This window comes from Oncorhynchus gorbuscha, linkage group LG01 (genome assembly GCF_021184085.1).
Source record: "Oncorhynchus gorbuscha isolate QuinsamMale2020 ecotype Even-year linkage group LG01, OgorEven_v1.0, whole genome shotgun sequence".
In the NCBI taxonomy this organism is placed as follows: Eukaryota; Metazoa; Chordata; class Actinopteri; order Salmoniformes; family Salmonidae; genus Oncorhynchus; species Oncorhynchus gorbuscha.
Genome location: NC_060173.1, coordinates 32,368,227 through 32,384,037, shown reverse-complemented (window position 1 = coordinate 32,384,037; position 15,811 = coordinate 32,368,227). Strand labels below are relative to the sequence as shown.

Genomic DNA, 15,811 nt, shown 5'->3' with positions numbered 1-15,811 from the left:
ACACCCAATACAGGATACATATCTATCTCACACACCCAATACAGGATACATATCTATCATACAGGATACATATCTATCTCACACACCCAATACAGGATACATATCTGTCACACTCTATCTATCTATCTATCTATCTATCTATCTATCTATCTATCACTCACACTCACACTCACACTCACACTCACACTCACACAGATGTGCACACTCACACAGATGTGCACACTCACACAGATGTGCACACACTCAACGAGAGTGTGAGAGGGTGGGGAGGAGAGAAAAGGAGTGAAATGGAGAGATGGAGGTGTGTGTGTGTGTGTGTGTGTGTGTGTGTGTGTGTGTGTGTGTGTGTGTGTGTGTGTGTGTGTGTGTGTGTGTGTGTGTGTGTGTGTGTGTGTGTGTGTGTGTGTGTGTGTGTGTGTGTGTGTGTGTGTGTGTGTGTGTGGTCCATCCATCATAGTGAGTGTGATGTGACAGCGGTCTGGTCTCTCAGCTGTCTGTGTCTGTGTCATTACATTCATAATGCCTGTTCCCTCCCACAACATAGAGCATCCATCACACACACACACACACACACACACACACACACACACACACACACACACACACACACACACACACACACACACACACACACACACACACACACACACACACACGCACACACACACACACAAGAAAAGACACATCCATCACTCTTCTCCACAGACACACACACCTGTGTCAGTCCACCTACCTCTCATATCCTCCTCAGTTTGAATCAGAACCTCAAACTGTGTTACACACACACAAGAGAGAGAGAAGGCTATCCATCAAACAGGTGATAAGTGGATCCTCGGGCTACAGGAGAGCGAGGAAGGACAGAGAGAAGGAGGGTGAGAGAGATTAAGAGAAAGAAGGGATGTAATTGGGGTGAAGTTTAGAAACCAGTTGCCTAGAATGTGAATGACTATTAGGGATGGGCTTTTGACATTTTTTCGACTGTTTCGAGTACTCTTATTATAACTTTTTGAGTACTCGAGTACTCAAATTAAATTAAAATTACTTTTTACAACACAACTCCCGCACTGGAAAAAAAATATGTGCATTTACCTATATGCTAACAGCACGCAGCAATGCCTAATTTATCATAACTATTACAGATAACAAGTTAGAATTTCTAAATTGCCCCATATACAGTTGAAGTTGGAAGTTTACATACACTTAAGTTAGTGAAACTTTAAAACTAGTTTTTCAACCACTACAGCTAATTTCATGTTAACAAACTATAGTTTTAGCAAATCGGTTTAGGACATCTACTTTGTGCATGACACAAGTAATTATTTTTTTAAATGCTAGATTAACTTCAAGCTAAACATTCGATTAGGAAATGTAGCTGGCTACATTCTTTCTATTATAAACATTATAAGTTTGATGGCCATGCATTGTTTTAACAGAAAAATACCTTGCTTTTTCATTGTAAGCCCATGTACTTGTGTGGCTGCCAGCCAAATAGAGTAGCACTTCTGTTGTCATCTGATGAAAATTAACCTTTTTCTGAAGAATGTGTTGCATGAATGTATTTTCTGTAAAGGAACACGACAGTTGCACGCCCTTGATCACTCTATTGAAGCAAACAGATACACTGAACTTCTAATCAAAACGCAGGTGAAATGTTTTAAAAACAGATTTTTGATGTTCTGCGATTTGAAAATAAAGATTTCGGTACTCCAAAGGTGTCAGCATGCTTCAGTTTGGCTGGACTTGGACTCGAACTCGGCTAGCTGAACTGAACGAATAGTCGCATACTCCCTTAAAGTACTGTCACTTGAAAAATTTGAAAAAAGCGGCAATAGTACTGTTTGTCCATTTTGAGATGCTGTAGCCGGCATACACTTCCTCAAAATAGTCATAATTAATCTAATTAATCCCTCACCGAAGTCCAAAACAAACAAAAACGTCCCTGTAATACAAACTCGAAACAGCTTGATATCCGTGCCTAGTGCTTTGTTGCCACGGAGTATTTAAAAAAAAATATGGATCTCTGGTTAAAGATGGATTTTTGACATTAATTAGAGTACTCAAGTACTCGATTACTCATGCACTTCCCTAATAATTATAATTATAATGACGTAGTGACTGATATGTTGTTCTCTGGTTAGCCTCTTCCCTGGTGGTGTTTGGATATCTTCTCATTTTGCTTTATTTATACACACACACACACAGTCTTGTATAACTAACCTTGTGGGGACACACAAATCAGTCCCATTCAAAATCCTATTTTACATAACCCTAACCTTAACCATAATTCTAACCTTCACCCTAACCCCCTAGAAACAGCATTTGACCTTGTATAGACCAAGTATTGTTAAACACGTCCACGCTGGCGTTCCTTTGTGTCTCCTGGGATAAAGTGAAGAATGGTTGAATTAGTTAGTCAGGTCTAAATGCTAGCCCTTGGACACGGTCAGTTATTGCTTTGGGGGGGGGGGTGTATTTGCCCCTGTCTCCAGTGGGAGAGAGATGGAAGAGGGATGGAGAGTGGGCATGTGTCTGCATGTTAATGAATCTCCTGTCTGAGGAAACAGTCTGCAGCTTTATCTCTCTGTAGAGGCATTGTCATCTGGAACTGTTTTGTCAAGATATGCTTTTGCGTTAGCCAACTCCTATGTTCGTTCGTTGTAATGCCAATGTCATGTCTGACATGACAAGGAGTTGGCATTAAATTTGTGTGAAAAAAGATGGATGGAGAAGAGAGAGATGTGTGCCTGTGTGTGTGTCTAATCCTTGTGTAAGAAAGAGTGTGTACATTTTGGTGTATCTGTGAATCGTTGACACAGTTCGGTGCTCTGCACATGCATAAAAGACACACACCCCTCCTGTTTTCAGATCTTTCATCTCTCTTCTTGAATGTGCTTTGTTAAATATGACAGCTCAGACTAGGTTCAACTGTGTTCTGCCACATCTGTTCTCTTTGCCCTCCCACCCCTACGGGAGGGCAGCTCCCGCTCAGCCCAGTCCAAGATCTTCTCTGTCCTCACACAGTACTTACTACTTACTATGACTGTGATATGTGGTTTTCCCAGCTAGCTATCTTCAGATGAATGTACTTACTATGACTGTGATATGTGGTTTTCCCAGCTAGCTATCTTCAGATGAATGTACTTACTATGACTGTGATATGTGGTTTTCCCAGCTAGCTATCTTCAGATGAATGTACTTACTATGACTGTGATATGTGGTTTTCCCAGCTAGCTATCTTCAGATGAATGTACTTACTATGACTGTGATATGTGGTTTTCCCAGCTAGCTATCTTCAGATGAATGTACTTACTATGACTGTGATATGTGGTTTTCCCAGCTAGCTATCTTCAGATGAATGTACTTACTATGACTGTGATATGTGGTTTTCCCAGCTAGCTATCTTCAGATGAATGTTATGTGGTTTTCCCAGCTAGCTATCTTCAGATGAATGTACTTACTATGACTGTGATATGTGGTTTTCCCAGCTAGCTATCTTCAGATGAATGTACTTACTATGACTGTGATATGTGGTTTTCCCAGCTAGCTATCTTCAGATGAATGTACTTACTGGAAGTCACTCTGGATAAGACTAAAACATGTCATTTTTCTACATTACACTTTTCACATTATTGTTGGTGGCATTGTGAATAGTATTCTTAATCCAACATCAACCTGTTGTGTGTGTGTGTGTGTGTGTGTGTGTGTGTGTGTGTGTGTGTGTGTGTGTGTGTGTGTGTGTGTGTGTGTGTGTGTGTGTGTGTGTGTGTGTGTGTGTGTGTGTGTGTGTGTGTGTGTGTGTGTGTGTGTGTGTAGCCACCATCGTGCTGAACGAGTTGAACTGGACGGAGGCACTGGAGGGTGTGTTTAAGAAGAACAGAGAGGATGACCCTACTCTGCTCTGGCAGGTGTTTGGTAGTGCTACTGGATTGGCCCGATACTACCCAGGTAACATACACACACACACATACACACACACATACATACATACACATTGAGGCTATAATATCATTGTTAAGTTACTGTTAACCTTTATTTAACTAGGCTAGTCAGTTAAGAACATATTCTTATTTACAATGATGGCCTACCGGGGAACAGTGAGTTAACTGCCTTGTTTAGGGGCAAAACAACATATTTTTACCTCGTCAGCTCGGGGATTGGATCCAACCCAACACTCTAACCACTAGGCTACTGTGCCTCCCCCCTTCATGCACCAACAAGCAACGAAATGAACAGATACTGTTTCTTGCCACTGTATATGCATGTGTACAAACACCTGCACTGCATCAGCCTCTCAGGAAAACGGACGTTAGCTGTAACACCATTGCCCATCAGTGTCATGTTTTAATTGTTTTACTTTGACCGTCATTCTATCCCCCGCCCAACAACTCCACTCCCACTTGTCTCCAGTTCCACATCCCAACCCTCAGCCCATCCCATCTATCTCTGCTGGCCACCCTCTTCAGATTTCTACTCACCATATGTCTTTCAGTTATGCTGTGATGTTTAACATACAATATCGATCTATCTAATCAAATAGAATCCATAGATTGCGAGATGAAGATAAGTACTTTTACTAAGAGTATTAGTATATCTCTCCAGATCTCCCAACAGTACTATTTCTAGGGTCAATTGTAGATCAATGTTGTGCATTTTCAGCCATTCCTGAACCTGAGACCAGAAACAGGCTACCTGAGGACAATACCAAAATAATGGTATTTTGATTCTGTGTCCTCACAACAAAATCTGCAGAGCTTCGATGATTGTATGCCCCAAATATTCAACATTTTGTTGGTGGCAAGAATTCTATATAATAATTTTAGCTGAAAAGCACAATGTCTTGAATCTTGCGTCGTTTTTTTATCAACTCACACACCCTATACCAAATCAAATCAAATTGTATTTGTTACATACACATGGTTAGCCATGTGTACCATATACCATGGAATTGGTACATCAAACATCTCTTCCCAACTATTTTGCAATCTGTATGGCACAGCTGTCAACATCCTGGTCCTCAGATGAAACTGGTATACTTTCCGATTTATGCTATTTTTATTCCTCCGCCAGTTTTGATCCTTCATATTGGGCAGACAGACCAGTTCCCTACAGTACCTCCTCCTCAACTTTTTAGGTGTCGCTATAGTCAATTGCTTATAATCTTGGATTGAGCAGACCTTCCCGTACAATTCTGATAACTCCATGAAAGACATAACATCATTTACAATATAATTTAAAAACAAAATAGCCTTTTCAAACATCTTTCCCATAAATACGGGTATTTTATTAACCAACATATTTGACTTCAGCCATAATATTGGTTGTAATATTTGTTCTATCTTTTCAGGGGGTGAAATTGAAATTGTAACCAGCTCTGCAATACTTGTTTAATTAATCATTCATTTTCAATTAATCAAAAATTAGACATGACAATCTGCACAAAGGCAAAAAGGCCATTTTTAAACAGTGGATGAGCTTTTCTTAGTAATCTACTTGAGAATCATTTAGGGTTCAAGGAAAGCTTTTCAATAAGTGATGCTTTTATAGAGTGTTTTAGTGCTTTTATATTTGATCATCTCAACTCACCCAATTCATATTCATTAAATAGATAGGCACGTTTTATCTTCTCTGGTTTAGCGTCCCAGATAAAGCTAAATATTTTTGCTCATATGATTTGAAAAACGAATCATCAGGAGTAGGCAGCGCCATAAGTAAGTGAGTAAAGTGAGATATGACTAAGGAGTTAATCAGGTCAATTATTCCATAAGTAGACAGGTGTTTACCTCTCCATTGTTGCAGGATCTTGTCTATTTTTACAAGTTTCATTGTGGAGAACTCATGTATATATATTTTGTGATATGAATACCAAGTATGTCTACTTCACCGTCGGCCCATTATATAGGTAAACTGTCGGGTAATTAAAGATCCAATACGTAATATTGTGCACTTATCATAATTAGGTCCATAAAAGTTATCGAGATATTCAATGAGACATTGCAGGGATCTAGCTTGTGGACTTAATATAAAACTCGTCACCGGCATACATGGACACCTTAGTTTTAAGCCTGTCACATCTACTCCTGCAACGCCCTTCACTGCTCTTCCGGTGACTCCTTGACCTGCCGCCTCCCCCGGTGCTCTTTCCCTCTCTCTGTTTGTGTGTGTGTGTGTGCGTGCGTGTGCGTGTACACGCACGCACGCAGAGACAGGTGTGCTGGAGTCAGAGTAGATCCCCACCAGCTGCAACCTGTTCCATAATCAAGACCTTGACTAATACTCAGCCCTGCCACTTCCATGCTGCCAGATCGTAATCTCTGCTCATTCTGCCTGCTCTGACTCTGGTCCCTGTCTCCAGTCCCACATCTCATCATCCTGCTACTCTGTCCTGGATTCCCCACTCTACTAATCCCTTGGATTCCCCTCTCAACCCCTCTTGTTCCAGCCTCAGCCTCCTCACCTGGTTTCCAGCCATCCGCCCATGCTTCCCCTGACCTGCACTCCATCTCTCCCCTGTGTTTCAATAAATACTTGGTTACTTCATCCCAGTCTCCTCGTCTGAGTCTGCTCTTGGGTTCCCCTGTTCCACTCCGCGTAACAAATCCTTGGATTTCTAATCCTTTAATGTTGTTATTAGATCTGATTTTAATAGCTAGCATTTTGATGGCCAAAACTAATAGATATGGTGACAGCGGGCACCCATGTTTTAACTCCTCTTGACAATTCAAAACTCTCTGAGAAATAGCCGTGATTTACTATTATACACCTGGGGTTGCTATACATTACTTTTACTCATTTTATAAGAGAATGACCAAAATTTTTAAAATCCAGTCTTAATTTATCAAAGGCCTTTTCAAAATGTGCTATAAGTACCAGGCCTGGCTTCTTAGATGTTTTATGATGTTCGGCCATGTAAAAAAACCTGTCTGATCAGGATGAACAATACCTGGTAAATCCTTTTTATTTCTGAGTGCTATGCATTTCTCTAGTATTTTTGCATCACAACATTGAAGTGTAAGAGGCCTCCAGTTGTTAAGATAGACTGGACCTTTATTATTGCCATCTTGTTTTAATAATAGTGAAGTCAGACCTTTCCGCTTAGTACCTGACAGACTACCATTTCTATAGGAGTAGTTAAAACAAGCTAACAATGGAGCTTTGAGTATATCAAAAAAGGATTGATATGCCTCTACCGGTATGCCATCAAGCCCTGCGGTTTTTCCAGACTGAAAGGATTTAAGGATCCACCCCTTTTTTTTAATTTTCGTCTAAAATGACATCTAACTGCCTGTAGCTCAGGCACTGAAGCAAGGATATGCATTCTTGGTACCATATTTCTGAGAATATAAGACATTAGATCTGGTCAAATATAATACAAAGAAATAAACGTTAGTTTTTTAAATATTTTTTGGTACCATCACCTTTGAAATGCAAGAGAAAGGCCATAGTGTATTATTCCAGCCCAAGTGCAATATATATTTTGGCCACTAGATGGCGGCAGTATGTGTGCAAAGTTTTAGACTGATCCAGTGAACCATTGCATTTCTGTTCAACATTTTGTATGACGACTGACCAATTTGTTTATTTATACATTTTCATGTTCAAAACTGTGCACTCTCCTCAAACAATAGCATGGTTTTCTTTCACTGTAATAGCTACTGTAAATTGGACAGTGCAGTTAGAGTAACACGATTTTAAGCTTTCTGACAATATCAGATATGTCTATGTCCTGGGAAATGTTCTTGTTACTTACAACCTCATGATAATCGCATTAGCCTAAGCTAGCTCAACATCCTGCAGGGGACCCACTGATCCTGAAGAAGTTTTAATAGCCTCAAAAAGGTATTCCTCTATAATTTGGTCTTCACACTGATCTTTCTGTACATTTGTTAATTTTCCATTTTTTTATTATTTGTAAAGAATTCCTTACAGTAATTGTCATTCAGTGGGTGAGGATGAGGCGAAAAAGAGAACATCTGTCACGCTGGTATAAAGGATTTTGGAGACAGGCGCATGAATACACAATAGGGATTTTTAATACACCCAAACAAAATAGTGAGGGTAAACGTTGTTGAACGACATGGGACGATACCCGTAATACACAATATATATTTTTCTTTATTTTTTATTTTACTAGGCAAGTCAGTTATGAACAAATTCTTATTTTCAATGACGGCCTAGTGGGTTAACTGCCTGTTCAAGGGCAGAACGACAGATTTGTACCTTGTCAGCTTGGGGATTCAAACTTGCAACCTTTCGGTTACTAGTCCAACGCTCTAACCACTAGGCTACCCTGCATAAAAGCTACACCAGCGCAATGGTACTCACACCACTAACATACGTGGGAGCAATAACCGACAAAGACAGAGGGAACAGAGGGCACATATATAACATACTAATCAGGGGAAATGGGGAGCTGTGGGGGGGGGGGGGTATTGTAGGGCTGGTGGCCTGGCGATTGGGAGCTTGGGCTGGTGGCTGATGTATCGCTGGTTTGGGTCCCCGTTTTTAGTCCTTGTTGGAGATCTGTCGACGTGCCCTTGAGCAGAACGTTGACCCTGGTTGCTTCTGTGTGTCGCTCTGGATGGGAGTCTGTCAGATGACTCATGTGATGTAGTTGTTGAACGGCTTCACTGCAACTATATTATGTTTTAAATATTCAATGAAAAAAATGACTGTATCCTAGTTTCTAGTAGTTTGTTTATACTGTAAACAAAAGCCCCGATTCTTCCATGGTTTCTATATTTAATATACTTAAAGCATTAACCTAGATAAGAGCTAGACCGTATGCATTCAAAAGAAAGTCTGTGATAGTGGTTGTTTCTGAACTCTACTTCATACTGTAGCAGGTGGGTGTATCATATAGACGTGATGAAACAACAACCTTTCTTAGACTTAATTGAAGAGTCACATTGTCATAAATGAATGTATTTCATACTATTGTAATTTACTCCTATCAAAAGTAAAACATACTTTAATGTCTGGATGGTAAACTGAAGATGAGTATAATATTCAGCAACTATTTGTTCCATGGTTTCAGTGTTAAATAGGGTATTTAAGGGTATATCAGTTTGGATAGTAAACGGTGTATTGTAGGGATTCTAACCCAGTTTCACAGTACAGTATTGTTGTTAACCCAGACTCTTTGTCCTCTCCAGCCTCTCCATGGATGGATGCTCGGAAGACCCCCAGTAAGATCGACCTGTACGACGTACGCAGGAGACCCTGGTGAGGAACCTCTTTTCTCTCTCTCACACGCATTCATGCACACCAGAAACCAGATTCTCTATGCACAATACATGTGTATAAGAGTTCATAACCATTGTATGCACTGTGTTTATAACCTATGTGTGTACTGTGAGTATGTTTATAACCTCTGTGTGTATGTGCTGTGTGAAGGTACATTCAGGGAGCTGCCTCACCCAAGGACATGCTGATCCTAGTGGACGCGTGAGTCACAACACACACTTCACTATTACACTACCTCACAGTAACTATCTAAACATAATACAGTATACCAGAGTACTGTACCTCCCTGTTGTCTGGCTGACCGTAAGTCTTATTCTGTGGTTTGAATGTAACTGTCCATGTCTCAACAGGAGTGGCAGTGTGTCTGGTCTGACTCTGAAGCTGATCAGGACCTCTGTCGGTGAGATGCTGGAGACTCTGTCTGATGATGACTATGTCAACGTGGTCTATGTAAGTATATATACATTCATTCAATCATAGAGAGAGAGAGAGAGAGAGAGAGATATGGGGTTGATTGAGAAGTAATGAAATATAGATTTCTCCATTGTCTCTCTTTAAAACAGGCCAGTAATGAAATGCCCTCTGCTCAATTTGGGGAGTGGGATCACAACTACCCAGTGCTCCCAGGACCATTCAGTACACCAGCCCAAGAGTGCTACTCAGAGAACCATGTTAAATACTTATCCATCACTCTCTTTATCTCTCAAAGATGAACTCCGATTACAATAAACTAGAACCAACTAGAGAACAATAGAATCCTGGTTGAACCCAATGGTTGACAACAACACTAATACATTACTGCACCATGTCTAACAGTAAGGCATTCTACAGTTGTGTTTACATACACACTGAGAAACCAGTTGCTGTCTCCAACACTGTGGTGATGTATGGCTGGAGTATTGTTGATTTGGATCCCCATTAGCTTTTTCAGAAGCATCGGCTATTCTTCCTGGGGTCCACAAAAAACACACAACATGACAAGTAACAAAGCACTGATAGACTGTAACGGCTCTCTTCTATCTCCTCCTCTGATGAAGAGGTAGAACAAGGATCGGACCAAAATGCAGCGTGATGATGATTCATGATATAATTTTAATGAAGGAAAAAACAATACAAGCGGAAACTTCAAAATAATGAAAAGTGAAAAACCGAAACAGCCCCATCTGGTGCAAACACAAAGACTGGAACAATCACCCACCAAACATCCCCATCTGGTGCAAACACAAAGACAGGAACAATCACCCACCAAACAGCCCTATCTGGTGCAAACACAAAGACTGGAACAATCACCCACCAAACAGCCCCATCTGGTGCAAACACAAAGACAGGAACAATCACCCACCAAACAGCCCTATCTGGTGCAAACACAAAGACAGGAACAATCACCCACCAAACAGCCCTATCTGGTGCAAACACAAAGGAACAATCACCCACCAAACAGCCCACATCTGGTGCAAACACAAAGACAGGAACAATCACCCACCAAACAGCCCTCTGGTGCAAACACAAAGACAGGAACAATCACCCACCAAACAGCCCCATCTGGTGCAAACACAAAGACAGGAACAATCACCCACCAAACAGCCCTATCTGGTGCAAACACAAAGACAGGAACAATCACCCACCAAACAGCCCTATCTGGTGCAAACACAAAGACAGGAACAATCACCCACCAAACATCCCTATCTGGTGCAAACACAAAGACAGGAACAATCACCCACCAAACAGCCCTATCTGGTGCAAACACAAAGACAGGAACAATCACCCACCAAACAGCCCTATCTGGTGCAAACACAAAGACAGGAACAATCAAAAACAGCCCTATCTGGTTCAAACACAATCAGGAACAATCAACGAGAATCACTATGGCTGCCGAAATTGAATCAGAACAACGAGAATCACTCATTGAGAACAGCCATAGACTACGTAGACACCCCACAAAACCCCAAGACAAAAAACACACCACAATAACCCATGTCACACCCTGGCCTGACCAAATATATAAAGAAAACACAAAATACTAAGACCAAGGCGTGACATAGACAAGAACAGTCACACTCATTTGTTACACTAAGATTTACAAACAATACAACAACAAAAATTATACAAACAATAAAACAACAAAAATAATGTGTGTGTTACAGTGTGTCTGTGTTGGTCCCCTCACAGTCCTGTCGTTCAATGATATGTTTTCATTATCTGTTATTGGATTACCTTAAATCAACTGGTCAGATGGTGTCCTCCTAGTACCACATCATGAGCGCGTGCTCACACACACACACACACACACACACACACACACACACACACACACACACACACACACACACACACACACACACACACACACACACACACACACACACACACACACACACACACACACACACACACACACACACCACACCATCCTCCTGTCCTGTGGGTATTATAACCCGACACTAATTCATTCATCTCTAATATTACCAATGTATCCTTGTTCATTAACAGCAGCCTAGGGACTAAACTGACATTTGGACACACACACATCCCGAACGTTATTGGGTTGTCAGACTAATACAGATATCTTTGTCTTAGTGTGTGTGTTCAGCTCTTTTCTCTTGCCAGTTCAGTGTTGTTAGCTAGCCAGTTGCAGCTAGGTAGTCCTGTGGCCTAAGTGAACAGGGAGGCTGTACTGGGATTAGGGACTAGAGATTAGCTCTCTGCTCAGTGTAATCTGTAATCCAACCCCAACCCACCTCTCTCTCTCACACACACAGTCTCTATGGTCTCTTCATCTGGGTTCCCATCTATCATCATTCTCCTGATCTACACACACACACACGCACGCACGCACGCACGCACGCACGCACGCACGCACGCACGCACGCACGCACGCACGCACGCACGCACACACACACACACACACACACACACACACACACACACACACACACACACACACACACACACACACACACACACACACACACACACACACACTGGGACTAAACTAATAAGATCACAAGGGGAACAAGGGAATTACATACAAAAACACCGAAACACATTCATAATGGACATACAATATTATGCAGTGTATATATACTGTATACTGAACAAAAATATAAACTCAACATGTAAAGTGTTGGTCCCATGTTTCATGAGCTGAAATAAAAGGTCCCGGAAATGTTCCATACGCACAAAAAGCTTATTTCTCTCAAATTTTGTGCAAAAATGTATTACATCCCTGTTAGTGAGCTTTTCTCCTTTGCCAAGATAATCCATCCACCTGACACGTGTGGCATATCAAGAAGCTGATAAAACAGCATGATCATTACACAGGTGCACCTTGTGCTAGGGACATTAAAAGGCCACAAATGTGCAGTTTTGTCACACAACACAATGCCACAGATGTTTCAAGTTTTGAAGGACGTGCAATTGGTATGCTGAATGCAGGGATGTCCAGCACAGCTGTTGCCAGAGGATTGAATATTCACTTCTCTACCATAAGCCGCCTCCAATGTAATTTTAGAGAATTTGGCAGGTCGTACAACCGGCCTCACAACCGCAGACCACGTGTACCCATGCCAGCCCAGGACCTCCACATCCGGCTTCTTCACCTGCGAGATCGTCAAAGACCAGCCACCCAGACAGCTGATGAAACAATGGGTTTGCGCAACAAAATAATTTCTGCACAAACTGTCAGAAACCATCTAAGGGAAGCTCATCTCTGTGCTTGTCGTCCTCACCAGAGTTTAGACCTGACTGCAGTTTTGGCGTCATCACTGACTTTAATGGGCAAATGCTCACCTTCGATGGCCACTGACACGGTGGAGAAGTATGCTCTTCACGTATAAATCCCTGTTTCAACTGTACCAGACAAATGTCAGACAGCGTGTACGGCTTCATGTGGGCGAGCGGTTTGCTGATGTCAACGTTGTGAACAGAGTGGCGGTGGTGTTATGGTATGGGTAGGCATAAGCTACGGACAACGAACACAGTTGCATTTTAACGATGGCAATTTGAATGCACGTCACCTCATGTTTCAGCATGATAATGCATGGCCCCATGTTGCAGGATACTGACTGGTTTTCTGACCCACACCCATACTTTTTTTTTAAGTATCTGTGACCAACAGATGCATATCTGTATTCCCAGTCATGTGAAATCCAAGGGTCTAATGAAGTCATTTAAATTGACTGATTTCCTTATATGAACTTCTATAAAAATATTGTTTCACGTTGTGTTTATATTTTTGGTCTGTGGAAATATAGGAAATGGGGTGGAGATGTGGGGGGGGGGAGTCTGGTTGAGAGAATGCCAAGAGTGTGCAAAGCTGTCAAGGCAAATGGTGGCTACTTTGAAGAATCTCAAATATAAAATATATTTTGTTAGATTTGTTTAACACTTTTTTGGTTACTACATGACTCCATATGTGTTATTTCGTAGTTTTGATGTCTTCACTATTATTTTACAATGTAGAAAATAGTCAAAATAAAGAAAAACCATTAAATGAGTAGGTGTCCAAACTTTTGACTGGTACTGTATATGTATGTTTTTGTCATTTAGCAGACGCTCTCTTGGAGTGCCAGATGGGCGTGTTTGCACTTTTGGAACTATTCCATTGGTTCCATTCTGCCACCCAAGTCTCGGATATACTACCCATGGAAATTCTCACATTTACATGAATACTCATTATGCCCACTAAATTGTCTCATGCACTGGATAAGGCTATGAAGTATCTCCTAGCATGAATTAATTAGACATATATGGAGGAGAAATACTTTCTCTTTTACACACCTCCTCTCTCTCATCCTCTCCCTTCCTCCTTTCTACCTCTTACATCCTCTTTCTCTTCCTCCCACCCTTCTTCTCACCCTCCTCCTCTCCTTTTAATAGATTAGGTGATTAAAGAGCACATTGTAGTGTGTGTGTGTGTGTGTGTGTGTGTGTGTGTGTGTGTGTGTGTGTGTGTGTGTGTGTGTGTGTGTGTGTGTGTGTGTGTGTGTGTGTGTGTGTGTGTGTGTGTGTGTGTGTGTGTGTGTGTGTGTGTGTGTGTGTGTGTGTGTGTGTTTCCATGCTGTCTCCTAAGCTCAGTCTGCATGTCAAGCAAGCGAAGCCTTGAAATTGCCTTCCAGTCTAAGTGGTGTCTCTGTCACTCAGTTAGAAACATCAAAGTTGTCACACGAATGCAGATACATGCACACACACACGCGCACGCACACACACACACACACACACACACACACACACACACACACACACACACACACACACACACACACACACACACACACACACACACACACACACACACACACACACACACACACACACACACACACACACATGCATGCACATACCCAGTCAGATTCTGCTAGTCTCCATGGATGCATGTATCTGCTGTCCCCATTTGCTGATTAACAGGCACATTGATTGGTTCAGATCGATGGGTTGCAGCATTGTTGGGAAAGACAATACAGCCAACAGTTGTACCATGGCTATTCTCTCTGCATTGTATTATTACTGGGATCAAAACAGTGATATTGTGTGTCAGTAAGTATGTCTTATATCTGTAGCCTCCCCCATTCTAACAGGTACAATACCTCTACTCAGGTCTCAGAGCACTCAATCTGGAGCATCTGTTGATTTGGCTGCCAAGGTGTGTGTGCGTGTGCGTGTGTGTGTGTGTTATTTCCACTCTAATGAGAGTGTGCTAGTAGAGGGAGTCTTGTTTCCATGGTACCAGATCATGAAGTTGAGAGGATGCAGAGTAATTCACAACACTTGATGAATGTGTCTGTTTACCACTGCATGATAGTAGTCACGGCCAGGTGTGTGTGTGTGTGTGTGTGTGTGTGTGTGTGTGTGTGTGTGTGTGTGTGTGTGTGTGTGTGTGTGTGTGTGTGTGTGTGTGTGTGTGTGTGTGTGTGTGTGTGTGTGTGTGTGTGTGTGTGTGTGTGTGTGTGTGTTTGTGTGTGTGTGTGTGTGTGTGTGTGTGTGTGTGTGTGTGTGTGTGTGCGTGCGTGCGTAAATGTCTAACCTCTATCTGCCTCCCTCTACCAGTTCAACACCAGGGTGAATAACACAGCGTGCTTTGACCACCTGGTCCAGGCCAACGTGAGGAATAAGAAGATCTTGAAGGATGCGATTCAGAACATCTCTGCTAAAGGCATCACCAACTACACCAAGGGATTTGAGTTTGCCTTCGAACAGCTCTATGCAGTAAGAGCCCCTCTGTTTAGAAGTATAACATAGTTGTTACATTTAGGTAAATTGACAACCCTCCAGCAGATGTACATTGAAGTTTCAGGAACATACTTCATGTAAAATGTACAAAGTGTCACCTGTGAGCTCTGCTCGTTCTCTTATGATAGATTATGATGAGACACTGCCCTCTGCTGGTTATAGCGGGTATGTCTCTACTTTCTTGCCCAGTGACCAAACAAGCTCCTGGGTGTGTAGGATTTTACTCCAGTCTTTTACTACCCTGATTTTAGTCATCAGCTACTCAGTAGTACCTTCCTAAGCACAATCAGGTGTGTTAGGATTGGCAACCCATGTTCTCTATATGGCGTGGTTTCTCTGT

General features: G+C 41.8%; 1 protein-coding gene across 4 annotated transcripts in view; it reads left to right on the top strand.

Moving 5' to 3' along the window:
* The window catches only part of LOC124036170 (voltage-dependent calcium channel subunit alpha-2/delta-1), a 132,818-nt gene that overhangs the window by 59,539 nt on the left and 57,468 nt on the right, over positions 1 to 15,811 (top strand). For all 4 annotated transcript variants that reach the window (XM_046350420.1, XM_046350400.1, XM_046350409.1 and 1 more), the window contains exons 7-11: positions 3,814 to 3,945; positions 9,153 to 9,222; positions 9,394 to 9,444; positions 9,594 to 9,693; positions 15,289 to 15,447. In XM_046350420.1, coding sequence (XP_046206376.1) covers positions 3,814 to 3,945; positions 9,153 to 9,222; positions 9,394 to 9,444; positions 9,594 to 9,693; positions 15,289 to 15,447 — 512 coding nt within the window. The remainder of the gene's footprint in view (positions 1 to 3,813; positions 3,946 to 9,152; positions 9,223 to 9,393; positions 9,445 to 9,593; positions 9,694 to 15,288; positions 15,448 to 15,811) is intronic.